Genomic DNA, 20,549 nt, shown 5'->3' with positions numbered 1-20,549 from the left:
TTTTTTTTTCTCCATTGGAATAAAATTCAAATTTTACTAAACTTATGACTGTGGTCCATATCTCTTAATAATAAATTAGATTTTTAGTATAGGAAAAATCTAATTTGTTATTCTCCTATTAGAAAGAGATATAGATAGCTTAGAATCACAGTTTCATACAATTCTTTCTCGTGAATAAGTACTTCTTAGAACAAAAGAGAAAATTGTTTATGCTCCTTTCTAAATTTTAGGATTTCAATTTAAACCCCTATTAATATAAAAATTTTATATTACCCCGTACAAAATTTTTGACATGACTCTTGAATAGTATAACGACATGAATTTTCTTTCTCTGTAGTTCAACTTTAAACAGTAAATAACATTATTAATAAATTGACATCTACAACCAAGGTCGCACGACGTTGAGAAAATTGCCTGCAGTCCTGTCGACAGCTGGTTGGATCCGTCGCTTCTATCGTTCTGAAATGCCAACATGTCCACAAGCATGCTATCTGCAATTATTGGATCATGTATGCTACCCTAAAAACATTATTGTATAAATTCCACTCAAGGTACTTAAACTATTAATAAGTTTACATTTTGGTCACTAAATTTCTAAAAAGTTATAAAATAATCATTGAAGTTTTCGGAAATTTTTATTGAAGTCACTGGGCTTTTAAGTTTTTTCTTCTAAAAAAGTCAAACTAGTGAGCTCCAAATCACAATCCGATAATTGGTATAGTGAATCAGTATCCATTAACGAGTAGAAAAATATACCTTTAATCCAATGTTGTTTCATAAAAAATTGAACTGTAAAAGAAAATAGGAAGGAGAGCTTTCTATTGATGTAGGTAGTGCGGACAAAATTTGATTATTTTGTAATTTTTTGAAATTGAACAATCAAAACGAAAATTTACTAATAGTTTAGTGGCCTCGGATATAATTTACCCAAAGTTTTTTTTTTTTTTTTTCCATTTTAATGACCATTATTTGATTTGATAGAAAAAGAAAAAGAAAAAGAGGAAAAACAAAACTGTCCTATGTTCTTTATTGTGTGTACAACATGTCAAATAGTTTTTATGGTCCAAATTTAGTCCTAATAGTTTGGTTGAAAGTTGAATCCCATCTTTCAGCCTTTCACGTGCTTACCTTCTACCAACATAGTTGAATTGGTTCATTCTTGGATTTGTCTAAGACTTCTTTTTCCTAAAATAATTAAGAATTTTCCTCTTTTTCTTCGCTTCATTCAAATGAGTAGTTGTATTTTTTTTTTGGGTAGGACCAAATATATGGTCTATTCTTTGTTTTTTTTTTTATATAATGCCTAAAATTATAAAATTATTTATAGTCCATTTTCACCCCTTAAATAAGAGAATAACGCGCTTCAACGTGCTCAAACCCACGTCCTCTTACACTGATAACAATATTGATACCAACTGAACTAAGACTATCTATAGTCCATTTTCACCCCTTAAATAAGACACACGCTTGGATGTCTAGTTGCTAGGATAAAAATAGGTTTTAATTAAATAAATTTAATTTGGATTGCCACGTAGGATTGCCGTTAGGGAGGTAACGGAGCTTAACGGTAGAGTGACCACTTCGTAACAAAATAATAACGTAAGTGACTAAAACGTAACATTTCAAACATAAATGACTAAAATGTAATTTGAGGCAACCAAAAGTGACTATTTTTGTAGTTTACCCTAAAAAAATTTAAATATCGGAATTAGGGAAAAAAGTTTGTATTACAATTTTTATTTTAATGAGATAAGATAAATAATAAATTTAAGTCTTAGCGATATTCATTTTGATTCAGGGGTTGAAAATATTTTGATTAATCTTATTTTTTTATTATAAAAATTCTTACTATAATTATATTTTTATGGGTAGGATGAAATCTTTTGTCAAATATAGCGTAACGATTTATTTGGTCTTCAAAGTTTATAAAAAGTTATTTTAGTCTTTCATTTAATTCATTTCTTTTAGCCTTTAAACTAGCGTTGTTCGTCAAATCACCCTAAGATGGATGAACAAATTAATGTCTATTAACTTTGTTGATTTGACATGCACGTGGATGCTACGTCAATAATTAATTAATTTTTTAAAAAATAAAAAAAGTATTTAAAAAATCAAACCATATTAAAACTATTTTAAAAGTATAAAAATATTTTTTTAATATTTATAAAATTAATTAATTGTTAACGTGGTATTGTCACGTGGATGTAACAACCAGTGCAACTTTAATGGCTAAAAAGATAGACAAAAAAATTAAATAAATGATTAAAATAATTTTTTATAAAATTGGAGGACCGAATATATCATTATTCCTTTAAATAATAAGTATATAATTGCATGATGGTAAACTAAAAACAGAAAATTAATTGTAAGAAAAATGCTCTCAAGTTTCAAACTTAAGTTTCATTTTCACCAATTTGTCCTTTTATATGCGCACAAAATCAAATAATTATACTGTTGTTTGCTTGGTATCATTTTGGCTGTCTTTTATTTGAAATTAAATCACCGCATTAAATAAAATAACTATTTTTGTTTGTTTGTTATGATTTGATTTACAAATATCTAAATTTTGTTTTATTTGTATTAAATTATAAAGTAAAATTTTAAAGGTTAAATATATTTTAAGTAAAGTTCTTAAAATTGAAATGGTGGTCGAATTGGTCAGATCACTGGTTCATATGGTTCGATTAAATGAATCATTAAAAATATAAAAATAAAAATATATTTTTAACAAAAACGGTTCAATCGAAATTTTTAGCCTATACTGATTCGCAGGTCAACTACTCTGATACCTCTCTTCGGGCTGATACTCCAAAGTGACCAGTTTAGTTGGTTCAAACAACCATGACTCTAAGTCTCTACACTTCGTACATTTCGAAGTTAGCCCTCCAATTTTTATTTTATAAAATTTAATCTATCAATTTTATGGATTTGAAATTTTATTTTCAAATTATATATAATCACGTAATATTTTAATTGAAAACTTAACGTTATTAACTATTTAAACTAATTAATAAAATTATAAAAATATAAAAACTAAATTATATTAAAAATTAAAGTATAAGAATTAAATATCAAATTTAAGTATATTAAAAAAACTAAAATTAAAAATTAACTATTTTTCATAAAATGAAAAAAAAAGCAGTGGGTGTGTGCCTCGTGTATGTCCAAAGGACATTCCTTTAACATATAGGTATAAATTAATATAAAAAAGTTCATGGTTGCGTTTTTAGGGAGAATATTCATATTCGAGACAATATTGTTGAGAAGGGTATCATAAATTTTAAAAATATTAATTTTTATAGATAATAAAACGAACATGAAAGATACATTAGTCGTATTTAAAATAAAAGTCCATGTGCTCTTTATATATTTGAAATTTTATCTTTGTACTTTTATTTCAAGAAATTTAGTCTATGTAATTTTCGGATTTAAAATGTAAATCCAATTGTCAATATCGTTAAATTTCTTTCATTAAATTTATATTCATTATAACAACATTTTTGTTGCATGATTACTAAGTGAATTTTTTATTTAAAAATATAACACCAATCAATTTAATAAAAAATTAAAAGTATCAATTTTAAAATTAAAAAGAAAAATAAAAACTAAAATCATAAAAATAAAACAAACGAACTGAATTTCAACGGTGCAAAAAGCAGTGAAACTTGACGCATATTTTAATCATATAGAAAATATTGTAATGCAAGCTATATAAGATAATTATTTAGTACACGCAGTGGCTAAAAATTTTTCACATGAATTTTTAAAATTTTAAAATTTTAAATTAGTAAAGGTAAAATACACTCGACCCTCTTAAGAATATAAAAATTTGATTTAATTCTTTAAAAATTATAAAAATATAGTCTATTAAAATGGTAGAATTGTATTTTCGAGCAAAATAACAATAAAAGCCCATTTTTTTTAAAAATTACTGAAATAAGCCTGATAAAAAATTAATTACCGAAATGACCCAATTTCCCGAAAGCCCGTCCACGTCAGTGCGATGTCAGGGGACGTGGCAAGAAAACGCTTCCTCAAGGAAGCGCTTTGCCTACGTGGTAACAAAGCGCGCCCTCAAGGACGCGTTTCCCTACCACGTAAGCGCTCCCCTGGGGACGCGTTTTGGCCGCGCGTGAACAGTAGCAATGGGTAATTTTGACTGTTGGTGATCCCCCCAACGGTAAAAAAAAAAAAACTATAAAACCCCCCACCCTTTCATTTTTTTTCACAAATAAATCCTTTCTCTAATTTCCTCTCAATTTGCTCTCAAATTTCTCTCAAATCCCTATTTAAAAGAGCTTTAGTTTTTTAATTATTTCAAAAAAAATTAATTTTTTTTAATTTTTTTTAAATTGTAAAAATTTGTACGAATTTAGCAATGGCCGGAGAATTGATTCGTCTTGATGATAAGCACATATCCGTCGAACAAATGAAAATGGTAAGTGTTAAATTTAATTTTTAAATATTATTTAAGATTTTTTTATTTATGTAATTTTAAATAATTATTAATTTATTATTTGTTATAAAAGTTTGTAGATCGGATATTGCAATGTTATATCCGTAATATGCATGGTCCTCCATCATCGTTGGTAGAGAATTACCTGCGAGAAGCGGGTTTTTGGCACGTCGCGACGGTAGGCCGGGGATGCAAGTTAGACCCGAAACTTATCAGTGCGTTGATTGAGAGGTGGAGACCCGAGACGCACACATTCCATCTTCCATGTGGAGAGTGCACTATCACTTTAGAAGATGTGAATCTGCAATTGGGATTGCCGGTGGATGGGTACCCAGTCACCGGGTCTGTTCAATCTAGTGATTGGGGAGCCGTATGCTACGAGCTTTTGGGCGCTATTCCGAAGAATATTAACGGAGGTCGGATCGAGATGGGCTGGTTACGAGATACATTCCCGGATCCAGATGATGATTCAACCAAACTAGAAAGAGTCCGATATGCTTGGGCATACATTCTTCAGATAATTAGAGGTTATCTGATGCCGGACTTGTCATGAAACCTCGTACATCTAAGATGGCTGCTGAAACTCGTTGATTTTAGAGCAGCCAGTGAACTGAGTTGGGGGTCAGCCGTGTTGGCAACACTGTACCGGGAGATATGCGGGGCGACGCGACCCAATAAAGTGAAAATCGGAGGTTGTCTATCACTACTGTAGTCATGGGCACGGTTTCGCTTTCCATTTTTACGTCCTCGAGTGGACCACCCATATACATTCCCACTCATAACGAGGTAAATTTTATCTACCGATTTTACAATTATTACGTAGATTTAAACTATAATAGTATGCTAAAAATTTATTTAATTAGGTGGAACCATCCGGCAAGTTATGCTAGATTACCTAGCTGTCTTGAAGATATACGGCTTCTATTAGACCAAAAGTCGGAAGCACAAGTTAGTATTAAATAAAATTGATATTTCAATCATGAGCTAGTCAATTGGTATTTAGTATTTAGTATTATGTATATAACTAATATTTTCATCATGTTCATATAGTTTGAATGGACACCATACAAGGATCCGACAATTCGGGCAGTAATTCCGGATGAGTACTTGCAAAATCCAAACGCTTGGCACGTGAAAGTCGCGTTGGTCAACTATGCAACCGTGGAGATGCACCAGTCGGACAGAGTATTACGGCAATTTAGATTCCGACAATCGATCCCCGTGGCACCTGAGGTGTTGGATGATCATCACAAAATTGACCTACAGTAATTGCATATAGATTGGCTGAGATTCTGGTCACACTACATCCAAATGTGGGAAGATCTGTATGATTATATACCTACTCGGGAACCGATCATCATTCCTGAGTTAGCGTGCGTGCCGGAATACATGCCATGGTTTAGGATCCATGGCAAGCCGTATTTACTATCGGCAGAGAAGAGGCAACGACAATTACGTGTCCAAAGGGAACAACGTGGCCCTTTAAATCTAAGACGAAGGGACGACGATGCAAGCCCGTCAACGAGGCCCAGAAAATCACCGGGCCTATCATCAGCGGCCATTAAATAACCAGGCCTAGCGAGAGCACCGACACAGTCACTCGACCCAGCAGTTCAACCGACGATACCCACGACACAACCTTTTCAGATGATGCCAGGTGCGTATCCTAGCCCTTTTATGTATCCTAACCCTTATATGTTTCTTTTTTCTAGTCCTATGGCAGGTTGGAGTCAATGGCCCGGTTCATCTCCATTTTCTGTTACACCGAGTGGACCGTCAATGTATATGCCAGTGTCGCAAGAGGGATCGCAAGAGGGGCCATCGGGGAGCTCTTCTTCTTACCAATCGCCATCACCGTATGGGTTTCAAACAGCTTCGCCGTTGGTCATGCAAACACCTCCACAGTCACTATTCTATCAAGGTGGCTCATTGTCCCAACACTGACAACAAGATACCCTATCAAAGGAACCCAGATCCGCTGGAACAACCACAACCCCCACCAAAAGTTGGACGAATGAGGAATCCAGCACGTAACCGTCGACGACCGCCATGTGGCACTAAATCCGGCGGGCACAGAGATTGATTTTTATTTTAATATATTTGTACAAACATTTTGAATAATTTGATATTATTTGATGTAATAAAATAGAAACTCTTCTATATTATTTCATGTACTAAAATAGAAATTTACTTTTACATATTTAATATAATAGAAATTATTTTAAATAAGGCAATATGTTGAATAAAGTAATTGTAATTTACTTTAATATTTTTAATATAATCAAAATTCTTTATAATAACGTTCAACTATTGCGATTTGGGCATGATCGGCTTATATGGCCTGGGTTCCTACACCATCCGTACAACTTATGTTGACTGATTGTTTCTCGGATATCCATATTGTTACGTATTCTAGTCGAGCAAGGTCGACCCTTTGGCTTGCGACGTAAATCTCTATCCAGTAACAGCTCAAAGGGAGCAAGCAGTACAGACGGCCACTTACGTTCATCTGGGACCGGTGGGAATACGTGTCTTTAGACGTTGTACATGTTTTCTAATTTGTAGAATTTGTCAACATAGCTCATCGGATCCAGACGAAGATTCTGACAAGTTGCAATTACATGAGCGCATGGATAACGAAGTGCGTCAAACATCCCATAGTCACAAGTCCTATTTCGTAAGTGTACCGAATATTGCCCGCCAATAACACCTTGGTGCGGTCTGTCAAACTCAGTCACGTGAAACCATAAGTTGTCTCGGTCGTGACAGACTGTGTGCATGGTGTTCGCCCGCGCCTTGGCCTTGTTAATTTCTTGCGCTACCTTACTGCACCACACATGGCCTCATTGCGTCTGGCCTGCATAACTCCCTGCTCACTTTGGAAATAGTGCCGCTAAACGAAAATATGTCTCTCACACAACCAATGTTATCAGTAGATGACGCGTTCCTTTTAGAACGAAATTTATGCATTCAGCCAGGTTTGAGGTCATATGACCATATCGTAGGTCGCCGTCGTATGCTTGTGCCCACTTTTTGAAAGGTATGTTATAAAGGTAGTTCGCGCCTTCGCCGTTAATTGAACGCAAAATTGCCAACATCTTATGAAAACGATCATTATTTATTTCATACCCTGCCAATATAAGTTCATACCGAACATTACATACCACTCTTTCAATTAGAATAAATTAAAAATGACAAACGAAATTATATTAATTAAGACTAAATACCCATGTTAGTCACTTGTCGTCGTTCACTCTTAGATGGATATTGCCTATAGTAGTTACAAGTAACGTGCCTTAGGCAATACCGATTATGTGTGCGCTGCCATAAACTTCCCAGTCGATCAATTGCAGCTAGTATGCCGGTGCCCCGATCCGAAATAACACAGATGTCAGGTTGGGGGCACACATGCCTCCTTAACCTAGATAGAAAGAAATCCCAGTCATCAGTTGACTTCCCCGATGTTATTGCAAACGCAAGTGGAAGAATTCTCTCACTGCTATCCTGTGCCACTGCTACCAATAGCCGATGGGTATATATACCGAACATAAAGGTACCGTCAATTTGTACCAATAGTTTGCAGTATGGAAATGCGTCTCGGCATTGCTTAAAGGTCCAAAACAGTCATTTGAACACTTGGCATCCACGTAGCAATCGATCGTTGTAACACGCACGTTCGGTTTGAAGGTCCATTATGCAACCTGAGACGCATCTCTCTAACACTTGACACCACTGTCATATTTCATTATATGAAGCGTTCCATCCAATATGCATCTTCTCTAACGCCTTCTACTTAGCTATCTAAGCCTTGCGGTAAGAGGGCGTGTACCCTATTTGGCTACGAATATTGGCAATTAACACCGGCACTGAAGTCTTGGGATCTGCCTTCACTGTGGGAAGTATCAAGCTAGCTAACATAGCTGAATCCATCTTGGGATGATATTATGAAATACTTATAAACAGAGTACATTAAATAATGCAACATTACATAATAACAGTATTATTCAGAAACCCTAAATACTGTACCTGCAGCACATGTATGTGGACCTTTGTACTTTTTAATCTCCCACAACCTTGTCCTTTTCCTTAACGAGACGTAGATTTTCGATGAACATGTACCATCTTACACTGCACACTTTGCCTCAAACTTATCAGTTTTAGACTTAACGACGTGGTAGTTAACGCCGTTATTAATGCTGTGTTGTTTTAAAGCACCAATAAAATTATCCTTGATGGAAAACTGATTACCAACTTCAAATTCACCCAAATCCAGTACCGAACTTGTACGATCACGCAACCGGTGTGGTAGGTCTTGAAACTCCAACTCATCATCTGCAGACAGATCGACATTATGCATGTGGGTTGGAGGTGAGTATACCCTGAATCATGGATCTTCTTCTTCATATGAACCCTCTTCAACATCTTCAGGTTCAGTTAGAATAGGCTCCGGTTCAAAAAATAATCAAACTTTCGCACCATCGGGCCTGGGCTCTTGAGGTGGATCCACATCAGAGTCATCTTCTAACCCACCATCATCTACAACGTACGAGGTCCCCTCACCTGTATACGTCGTAGGGAGTACATCATCCCTTCTTCTAGGCGTTTCATAACGTCCCCAATTGGATGTAGATTGCCAACCAGTAGAAGCTGATGCCGTTCCCCTGTATGTATTTCCAGCATCAAACATCGACCCACCAAGGTGCATGTCCCATCCACCGACAGAGTGTCATGCAGGGGTTGTGTATTCCACACTGCTACCAAACATAGGCTGCTCCGTGTTTTGTAACCCACTAACCGAGTGTTGGGCAGGGGTCGCGTATACCTCTCGAACACCACTCGTAAGTGCATCATTTGGCGATGTAAATTGTACATATAATTCAATATACGGTGCTCTACTAGCGAGATGAGTCTGCACCATTGCCTCCAAACTATGAGCACATTTTATGTCGAACGAGTCATATGTCACCGGATCAACAGAAGAACAAAATCGATACATAATAGACAGAACTTTCATTGGCATCGTTTCGAATATTTTACGCCTAATTCTTTTACGAAGTTCTCTCAAATCTATGTTCTGGTTAAAAACCAGTCGCACTGTATTCTCCGACAAAAAAACACCATTCTCGGTATGACAAACCTCATCATCATAGTAAATAACAGCACTAATACGTTCACTCATCTTCAATTTCTATCCTTCTTAGCCTCTCTAATTTTTTTTTGCTATAAGTAACTTATACAATTTGAGGGAAAATTTGGCCTTATTTATAGCCTCAGGCCATGCGCCATTGTAGCAAAAGCGAGTCCACGTAGGAGTTTTTTTCAGGAGCTACTGTAGCAAAAGCGCGTCCATGTGGGAGCTTCTTTCAGTACTTCTGCTGACAAAGCATCCTTCTTAAAGCGTTTTTGACACTGTTTGCTTAGAAACGTCTACTTGAAATTATTTTTTTAGGAGCTACTGTAGCAAAAGCGCGTCCACGTGGAAGCTTTTTTTAGTACTTCTGCTGACAAAACATCCTGCTTAAAGCGTTTTTGACACTGTTTGCTCAGAAACGTCTACTCAAAATTATTTTCTCAGGAGCCACTGTAGCAAAAGCGCGTCCACGTGGGAGCTTCGTTAAATTAACAAATAATTTAATTATGTAACCGTAAACCCCAAACCCTAATTTATTTGAGTTTTTACTTAAAAACCCTAAAATCTAAACCCTAAACTAATTTATTATAAATTTATAATTAATTTAATCAAGTAATTGGGCAAAACACTAAAAAAAGCCCAATTTTTTAAAAATTTACCGAAATGGGCCCGGTAATAAAAACCCTAAACCCTAAATTATTTAATTTTTCTTTAAAACCCTTAACTCTAAATCCTAATCTGATTTTAATTATTTTTAATTATATTACTCAAGTAACCCTAAACCCTAATTTAATTAATTTTTCTTAAAAATAGTAAACACGAAAACTAATCTAATTTTGAAAATTTTTTAATTAATTTAATTGACAGACCCTAAACCCTAATCCTTTATTTATTTAATTTTCTCTAAAACCTTAAACTTAAAAATACCAAAACTCTAACCCTAAACCAATAACCGAAAGCCCTACCAGGAGACACGGGCAAAACGCGTCCTTGAGGAAGCGTTTTGCCTACTTGGACATAAAGCGTGCCCTTAAGGGAGCGATTTTTGTCCACGTAGGCAAAACGCATCCTTAGGGACGCGTTTTCCTGCCACATCCCCTGATATCGCGCTAACGTGGACGCGCTTTCGGTAAATATTTTAAAAATTGGGCTTTTATGTATTTTCTCTACTGTAAAATTATAATTTAATTTCGACTCCTCTAAAGATAATTTCTAGTTTCACCCCTAAATACACAGTGAAAATTTTGAACTCCGCCAATAAAATTGAAATTTTATCATTTGTTTTAAATTATATTTAAAATTAAATAAAAACATAAGGTAAAATGTCAACCTACATGTAAAATTAAAAAATTTCTACCAAATAATTACCCGTAGCCGATAAAATATAAGTTGAATCTTAGTTTCACGTGCTTGCCTTCTACCAAACTAATATATATACATATATATATATATATGTATATATATGATTATGTCCACAATTTGATTTATTTAATTTGTAACGTGCACAAAATCCATACTACCAATGAAAGTCGTCCCAAACAGATTCTCAAGCTTGAAACAGGATAAAGTCGTCCACAATTTGTATAAATTCATGTGTTTTGCACGGTATTGTAATTTAATTTAGGTTAAAATAGGTCATAGGTCCTTGTATTCTTTATCAATTTTAATTTTAGTCCTTATACATTTTTTAGTAATTTAGTCTCTATCTACTTTTTAGATTTCAAAATTTAGGTCCTAAAAATAAAAGTATAGAGACTAAATTTCAAATTTACTGGAATGAGTTTTTTTTTCTTTTGCGATGTGTTTTTCTCTTTCTTATGTTGGATGAGTTTGTACTTTTTTTTTTTACAACTACGATTCCCACCCGGGCTTTTTTCGGGGAAGGTGAACACCCAACCAATAAGCCACAACTTAGGGTTCAAGTTTGTAACACCCCAAAATTTTTTGTTTATATTCTAGTAATGGAATAGTGAATTTGCAAGAAATTTGAGAAATTTATTAGATAAAATAATTCTTATGAAAATAAAGTTGATTTGGATACGATAAGCTATATATGGTAAGTGTGTGTTTGATAGTTTTGTGTATGTTTTAAGTGATGCATGACCATTCATTGAAGTTGTTAGTTACAATTATCATGATGAATATGTTTGTGATTGTAGTGAAAACAACTTTGACATGGATAGGTGAATAAGGACTTGGATATGTTTTATTGTTGAATGGTTAAATATATGAATTGTTTGTCATGATCTTGGTTTGATGACTATATTTTTGTGTAAGGTTGAATGAATAACTTGGGAATGGTTTGAAGTTCATTGAATTAGGTACCAAAGGTGGATTTTTTCCAAAATAGGGGCAACATCTCGACCGCGGGCTTCTTGACATCGCAACGTCATCATCTCAGAGAATGACGTCGCGATGAGTATATGCATGTTGTCGCGACGTTAGTCAAGGAATTTTTAAAATTTTACGATTTGGCCCTAATTCAAGTGTGGAATAGTATAAGAGTATTCTTAAGCCTGTGTAAGTCTTGGAATTGATTGAATATCATACCATATGCCTGTCTTGTTTGCATTGATAAGTGTCAAAAGTAACATGTTTTAATCCCGTTCTTAATGCATTTTTGGATGATTAATCAGTGTAAAATGGTGAATTTTATGCTCCTAATACTTTAAAGTCATGTTTATATAATTATGAGAGCATATGGGAGCGAAAACGAAGCGAAAATTGAACAATTGGAGTAGATTATAGGAGCTACACGGGTTTGACACACGGTCGTGTGAGCTATACGGCCATGTGTCAGGCCGTGTGGATTTCGCGATTCGCATTCTAAATACGCGAAAAAACACAATTTTTAGGTTTTTCAAACATTTTAAGACATATAAATACCAAATATAAGAAGAGGAAAGGGGGTCGTTAGAGAGCATTGAAGAAAAAACTCAGAAAACACCATTGAAGTCGACTCCAAAGCATATTTCCATCAAGATTGAAGATCACCTTTTAATTTCTTTGAATTTTATTATGAGTTTCTTTATTTCTGGTGGTTATACTGACTTTGAGATGCTTTTATTCGTGATTATGAACTAATTTTCTAAATGCCTAGAGGAGATGAAACCTATGATGAATTATGTCTTTTGATTTCTGTTTTACGCAATAAATACTTGAATCTTGTTCTCAGTTATGTGTGTTTAGTTCTTTATTTAATATTTCCTGATTATTAATTCATGTTTGATGTGCTTAATTTAGAGGAGGAATATACCCTATTTAAGAGTAGATCTAGCATAATTGAGTGGAGTTACATGCAATCCTAGAAATAGGACGACATAAATCCACTGGATTAGAGTTAAATATAATAGGGGAATTCATAGATGTAGTTAATGCGATAATAGGGGTTTTAATTAGAAAGAAATTTCAATTCATCAACCTAGAGTCAGTTACTTTTAGTTTTAAAGAGAGATATTAGCATAATTTAGGAATTTCTACGGGTCAAGATATTAAGTAAATAAATTGTTTGATTGAGATTGATAATGACATATGCAATCTAGGTGGATTCTTTCCTGGGTATTGTTTCACTTGTTTGTCATTATTCGATTATTTTCCTGATTTATTTTTTGTCGAGTTCTTAGTTTATTAATTTTAGTTTAATTCAATCAATTCAATTTGTCAGTTAAATAATAGAAATACGGTAATTACTAGTACTTTTAGTCATCGTGTGGGAACGATATCTTTGCTCACCATAGCTATACTATTTATCGATAAGTGCACTTGCCTTTGTGGTATTTTTAGTTGGTTTCGTGGACATCAAGTTTTTGGCGCCGTTGCTGGGGACATCATGCATTTAAAAGTATTATACATGAATTGGATGTTTATTTGATTGTGGTTACTCTAATAACTAATGTAGCATTTTGTAGTTTACACCTGACCATTGGGTTAGGTAAGGGGTGTTACAAATGGGGCAAGGCATGACGGATATTTACCTACCCCGAACCTAACCCAAAACTTGACCAATCTGCTCCAGCATCGACCCAACCTTGACTGTTAAGAGAAAAAAATCCACCCCAAATCCAAACCTAAAATTTAATAGGAAACCCAACTCCAACCAGACCAGACCCGACCCGACCCAACCCGACACGACTTGAATTTAATTTAATTGTTTTATTTTTTATTTTGAAGCAAACAATGTTACATTTTTTAATTTTTTTATTTTTATTTGGAAGCAAATAAGATTATTATTTTTAGTTTAAACTTAAAACTTAATATATATATATATATATATATAGAGAGAGAGAGAGAGAGAGAGATTTATTTATATATTTATTTATTGAGGGCAAAAACTTTATATACATAAATTATATATATCAAGGGCATTTTTATAAATTTCTCGAGGCGAGGCAAGGCAGATTTACCTCAAACTCGACTCTGTACTAACCTAACTATTTTTATAATTTCACCTGACGCACCCCAAACCCAGTTTTTGAAAAGAAATTTGACCGTAATGGATCGGGTCAGGCTAGAATCTATCGAATTCAAGTTTTTTTTTGTTTTGCCATCCCTGTTCCCCATGGTTGTTCATCTTCATCCTCCCCCTTTTCTTGCGTTTTTCTTTACTTCATTTCAAAATATTCAACTTTTTAAGATAATGTTGAAATCTTCGCGAAATCAACCTCCTAAGTCCATTTCCTTTATCATTTTTAGCCATGGCAGCTTAGGGTTTCATGGGTTTTATTGAGAAAATTCATGGTTTGTGAGAGGGAGCTCTAATAAGGTAAGAAATGGTTTCCTACACTTACAATAGTTTGATATTATCTATGACTTATCATGATTAAGTTTAGGATGAATTTGTATTAATTTTTGGATTATATTTTTAGATATGGAAAATGATAAAATAGAGTTTAAAAGCTTAATTGAGGATGGATTAGAGCCTATGGAGGCATGATTAAGTGTTGTAGAACATTCATTAATGTAACTACCATTGGATAATCTTACTTCTCTTATGTTAAATTTGTAACACCACATACCCGACTCAACCCCTGGGTCTGAGCTATAAGATGTCACATTCGTTGCCAAAGTAACTACGATTCCAATTGCGATTCAATTCAGCAATTAATACATACTGTTAAGCTCATTATATAGTTACAACATGTTATATAATCGAATTTAGGTTTTAACCTTGCTTATGAAAGCTCTTTCGATAAACCAAGGTTGGTTAATGATTGAAATGCAACATTTTCAAAACTATTAGATTGGCACTGCGATGTCGAGGGTATCACGCCGCGACCTCGAACAAACAGTGAGTGTTGTCGCAACATTGGGGGTTCGTGGTCACGACGCCACTCTCCATCGATATCACGTCGCGATGTTGAGGATTTGTCGTTGCGACATCACCTACTATTTTCAAAGTAACCAATTTACAACAACTAAACAAATAACCAAATTCATACCTATACCATTTAAACATCATACATACTCTCAACATCTCATATGCTACCATTCAAACAACATTTCTGTCCAGAATTACCTATCCGACAATTCAAACTTAAAATCCAATTCAACACATGTCACCATTTACAAATTCCAACCATTTCAATTACTTATATCAATCCCATATATACATTTAACAATACATGTACATTAGACTAAAACTAACATTGCCAATTCGAGATTTCAAAATTAGGTATATTTTCTTTTAACACAATGCCTAGAACTACTCATAGTCTTTTCCCAACTCATAAATAGAAAGATAATGCGCTTTAGTGCACTCAAACCCACGTCCTCTAACTTCAAATTCAAGATATGTTTGTTACACTTTGTTATCGTAGTAAATTGTTGCAACATCAAATTTGACATCATAATTAAATAACATTAATTTCTTCATCCATAATAATTGTCTACAACAACTTCCAATTACAATATACTTTGAATAGAATTATGTGTATTATTTCCCTGCCCAATTGGTCCAAAATGCTTTAAATAGGCCCAATAAAAGGATCCATTAATTTAAGCCCAATCCACGATTCAAATTTCAGATCCGTTCCATTTTTTTCCCCTTTTTTTTTTCTGAATTACTTTTGAATACTGATGATTTGGCGCGTCGCTTCCTATATATACCAAGAGATTTCCAATGTGCTTCTTTCAAAATCAATTGAAAGAATGAGGAAGCGATTGAAGAGAACGAAGGGAATTTGCAGTTGCTCTTCTCCTCGTTGCATCAATCACTCTACCTTCAATTGGTAATCTCTCAAATCTCTCTTTGATTTGGAGCTTCATCAAATTGATTTTCTCAAATCTTTTCTTTGTTTCCTTTGAGATTTTGAGCTGGTGTAGTTTATTTTGATCTGATATCAGTTGGAATTTAAGCTTGATAATGTCATTTAACTATAAAAAAGTTGAATCTGAAGAAACAAACAATGATCAAAAGGAATTTGAGCTACTCGCCTACTCGAGTTTTAGCTGATTCAACTAAAACAATTTGTAATGAATTTTTTTTCGTTTATGACACTAGTTCTGATTTTTTCGAAGTTTCGCGCTTCATCATGCATCGATGATGTGTTAAAAAGGAAGAAAAATCATTTCTGTTGTTTTTTTCCTATAAAAAAGGTCTCCATGAACCACTGATCTGGAAGTTTAAAACGAGTCTCTGCTATTCAAAGACGGTTCAGTTCTAGAGAGTGTTGTTTCATTAAGTTTCGGCACTAAATGCATGTTTTCCTTCCAGTGGATTCTTGTCTCTGATTTTGAATTAGCTGCACTAATTTTCATTATGATCAATCTTGTGCGCTTGTTTAATTCGAAGATCTGCATGGTAGCTTAGAAATGGCGGGATCTTAAACATTAACAGATTTTTGAAAATCTTCGTTCGTAATTTTCAAATTTTATAATGTTTTTCATATTCCTTCCTTTTTTTCTCGGGAAGTAGAAGGTTTAGTTTCTATTATCCGTTAAATTTTCTTAGTTAGAAAACACGTCCTCGACATTAATCTCCTTTCATTAATTCTGTTACTCATTTCTTATACCGGAGGTTAAATGTTGCAACATTTGTAGTTTGTTCTTGTAGATTTTCGCTCAAAACAGAGAACAGAACTCTTAATTTTCAATTCTCACATACTAATTTTCGAGAAAGTGATTGCTCCAAATCAAGTTTATATATCGATTTGTTTTTATTTTCTCAGAAACCAAACAGTTATTAATTGTAAAAATTTTACCATATTGAGTTGCTTAAAATTAATCATCTCTCATTCACATATATACTCAAAAAGGTATGAGCAGGATCTATGGACATACATAGCCAGGTTTTTGGATGGACGATCATTGGTGATGCTGGGAGCTACTAATAAATGGTTCAACAGTGTTATCATGCAAGATTGTATATGGAAGTTCACATGCTTGAGGGATCTTCAGGTTCCTGATCCTGGTCACGTAGCATTCAGTTGGTCCAAGCTCTATGCTTCAGTTGTTGGTAAACATCAAATCTCTTTAGATATCTTAGACCTGTATGCGCATTAACTGTTTTTTATATTGAAATTCCAATGGCTTCTACAGATGGAAGTCACTCTTTCATTTTCCGCCAGCAGGAGAAACATATTGGTTAGTTGCCAATTTTACTCGAAGTTTGGGAGTAAATTTATGAGTATTTATCAGTTCTTTAAATTATTTCGAGGGTTTTTAGATGATCATATCTTCATATGTTCATGTTTGGATATCTGTCGTACTCAAATCTTGTTGGGGTGTAGATTTTGTTTGATGCATTTGAATTGATTATCAATTTATAGCGAGATTATCAGATGTTGAGCTTAGTACAAGGACAATTTACTAGCGAATGTATTTTGATTTTGTTGGGGAATAAATCAGATTGGATGCGGATTGGGGCGTTTTCATTCGATTCAGAAGTAGCATTTCTGAGCCAAAGGATGAGTGCATCTGTGAAAATCCCAAAACAAGAAAATATAGGTGATATGTTGCAGTCTTGCGGCTCATGTCTGCTAAGGAAAATCAAGACCGGAATCTGGATAGCTGGTACAGTTCAAATCCTATAAATTATTGCCTCGCATTTTTATCTCTTGTAAGATGTATGCATGTTCTTTATTTAAGTTGTGATCGATATTCCATCTAAGTTCTCGATTCAACATGGTTGATTTTTTTTTTTAGATTTACAACTTGTTCGATGCCCAGTATGTGACCAAGAAAAATGTGAAGGTGAGCAATGAAAATGTCTTACTGCCCATGAAAATGCAAAGTATGAGATTCTTTATGTAATGCTATGAACATGAAAATAAAGGTTTAAAGCCTATGGTATTCAAGAATTACATTCCATCTCTGCTGATCTCTGTTCTGTTCTCAACTACTTTCTTGGAATGAGTGTCAGATACAAATATATGTACGACATTGATATGTTTTAATTTGTTTTTTAAGTTTCTGTTGTATTTGGAAGGTTCTTGAAGGTTCATACCCTAATGTTCAAACATGCATGCGCGTCAGATACAAACACTTTAAATGAATCTTTAGACAGGAAATCGTTGTATTTGGCAGGATCATGCTTGACATTTGATGACTTTGAGATGGAAATGTAACACTAACAGAATCATAAAAGCATCATATCATTTTTTTTCCTGTTGAAATATAGATTACTGCTTTGATTTATATGGTGCCAAATTTATCTTAGGGAAATTTCTGGTATCTGCTGAGCATGAGTTTAGACTTTCAATTGTGTCGCATTCATAAAAGCTTCTGCTCTTTTTAAAAGGAAGCAGCAGAGCCTGGAGTAAAGAAGATTTGATTGTTTATGTAGGAACAATGCAGATGTTAGATGCAAGGCATATTGAGCTGTTCCTTAACCAAGGGTTCCAGGATGGGAGTTGGGACTATGAACTCGTTGGATCTCATGAAATCAAAAAGAAAGTACGAGGAGCTTATGGAGCCATTTTTGACTTCAAGTACCTCACAAGCAATTCCACTGCGGGTAAAACCTTATTCTCCACCTAAAATTTGCTCATTCTGTTCGGTATATATATTGAACTTTAAGACATTCAAAAGATGCTATAGGATCTGATTTAGCTTTGCCAATGAAACTTACAGGGATCTTCGATTATAAGTCATGGATAGGACAACCCAATGACTTTCAACCAAAAGCAATCATTGCTCTTCATGCAGTCGCAGTCAACACCAATTTACAAGAAAATCAAGGTAACAAACTCCACAATCTACAAAATATATATTTTTTTTTACCATATCCACTTAAGAGTATGTCTAAAATTACTGATAGCACTTTTTCTACCCACATCTTCCTGCATTGACAATAATACCCATACCAATCGAATTAAAACTCAATATATATACTAAACGTTCAAATTAGTTGTACGGATATTACTTAATTTATTGTGATTGCTCGGGTTTTTTTTGTTTTGTTTTGTTTTGTTTTTTTCCAAGAAGCAGGCGTCTTAATAAAGTACCATACCATGAGAGCTGGAGCTGAAGGGGAAATTGTTTCAATCAGAATCTCTCAACAACTCCTTTGACATGTTGCTTGAACCTGAACCAGAATCGCAGATATTCGATTTTCTCATCATTCAAATTGGTTTGTTCTTTCCTCTAACCCTTCTTTTTATAATAGTTAAAAACAGCTCAAACCATAAGATTTACTTTCAGATTGATTTTGGACTTACCACACGTACCCTTGTTTGAACTGTCCTCATAGATTAGTATAAACATAAGCCCTTTATAAATACAGACCATAGTCAGCAATCCTCATAAACTTGTCTACAAATTTGAGATATTTAGAGTATATAAAATGGTTCAATAGTACGATGCTTATCGAGTCTAGAGCATTTTCATTTTTGTTGGTCTATTTTTTGCCTCACCAAGCTCGAAATAGGATATGAAAATTCATTTTATTATTATATTTATAATTAAATTTAAATGAAGATAATTTTATTAAAAGAATGTAATTTGACTTGGATTATTTCAAATTTAAAAAAATCAATCCAAGTTTAACCTATGGTTTAAGGAAGCTTTAATAGGTTAGGCAAGTAGTAATTTATGTTCTTATTATTATAACTCTTTTATCTCTTCTAAAGTAATTTATTTTATAATTACTTATTTATTCTATAATCTTTTAAAAAATTGTACCATTTTATCCTTTTATTAAAATATAGCTATAGAAAAACGTCGAAATTTGTGAGGACAAGTACAATTTTTTAATTTCTTTTTTTTTTAGGATTTTACACCTATTTAATAATAATTTTATTCGGCCTTAGCATATTTGAAGCTTGAAAAGGAACTTTGAGAATTTGCTAATTTGGTAATGGCAGTTGCGTGCTTGGACCATATATTCACGTAACATCGACCATGAATTTTCTCATCTTCATATTCTAATATGCCAAGAAACATGCAATCACGAGACTTGCATTGCAACAACCTTAAAAAAAAAAAAACTTAGTTTCCCATCCAAACGAACGAATCTCTTGGAAAATTTTACGTTACGCTCCCCACAAAAATGTACTAAAATTAAGTATTTTAATAAACATTAGAAAATTTTGTATTATATATAGAACTACTCAATATAATATAATATTATTTATATTATAAATTCTTAAATGTTTATTTTATGAGTGAATATTTGATGCACTATAGTGCATAGATTTTATGTACCATCATTTAATAATAAGATAATACATCATCCCTTATGTAAAACAAAAAATATTAAAGGGTTTAAAATAAAATTATAATTATAATCATTAAATATAAAATGTAAAAAATTAAATACGAAATTTGAATTTTAAAACCCAAAAACCTAAACCTAAATTTTAAAACTTGAAACACTGAACCCAAAAAATTATAATTAATATTTAGTTATGTTTAACAAATTTAATATTATTTATTTTGAGTTCTTCAATATTTTTATTTTACACCAATAATAATATGTCATTTTATTATTAATTGATGGTGTATGAGACCTATGCATCTAAAGTG

The 20,549-nt window shown here is 33.5% G+C and overlaps 1 protein-coding gene across 1 annotated transcript; it reads left to right on the top strand.

Annotated features, from left to right (window-relative positions):
- The first annotated feature begins 5,623 nt into the window (after positions 1 to 5,623).
- On the top strand, positions 5,624 to 19,364 carry LOC105793518 (probable F-box protein At3g61730). Its single transcript, XM_052634485.1, has 9 exons — positions 5,624 to 5,721; positions 6,180 to 6,377; positions 16,754 to 17,040; positions 17,124 to 17,168; positions 17,433 to 17,597; positions 17,730 to 17,777; positions 18,370 to 18,540; positions 18,657 to 18,764; positions 19,014 to 19,364. Exons 1-9 carry the CDS (start codon positions 5,624 to 5,626, stop codon positions 19,094 to 19,096), a joined length of 1,203 nt encoding a protein of 400 aa, XP_052490445.1. The 3' UTR covers positions 19,097 to 19,364.
- Positions 19,365 to 20,549: the final 1,185 nt, after the last annotated feature.

Source organism: Gossypium raimondii, chromosome 8, assembly GCF_025698545.1.
Source record: "Gossypium raimondii isolate GPD5lz chromosome 8, ASM2569854v1, whole genome shotgun sequence".
NCBI classification, from domain to species: domain Eukaryota; kingdom Viridiplantae; phylum Streptophyta; class Magnoliopsida; order Malvales; family Malvaceae; genus Gossypium; species Gossypium raimondii.
This window is presented reverse-complemented; position numbering and strand designations above follow the sequence as displayed.

Excerpts from the sequence above, each read along its gene's own strand:
- LOC105793518 (XM_052634485.1), top strand. The coding sequence starts at position 5,624 with ATGCACCAGTCGGACAGAGTATTACGGCAATTTAGATTCCGACAATCG. Across the intron at positions 17,169-17,432 it reads CCAGCAGGAGAAACATATTG|ATTGGATGCGGATTGGGGCG; the intron begins GTTAGTTGCCAA and ends GGAATAAATCAG. Across the intron at positions 17,778-18,369 it reads TGACCAAGAAAAATGTGAAG|GAACAATGCAGATGTTAGAT; the intron begins GTGAGCAATGAA and ends TTGTTTATGTAG.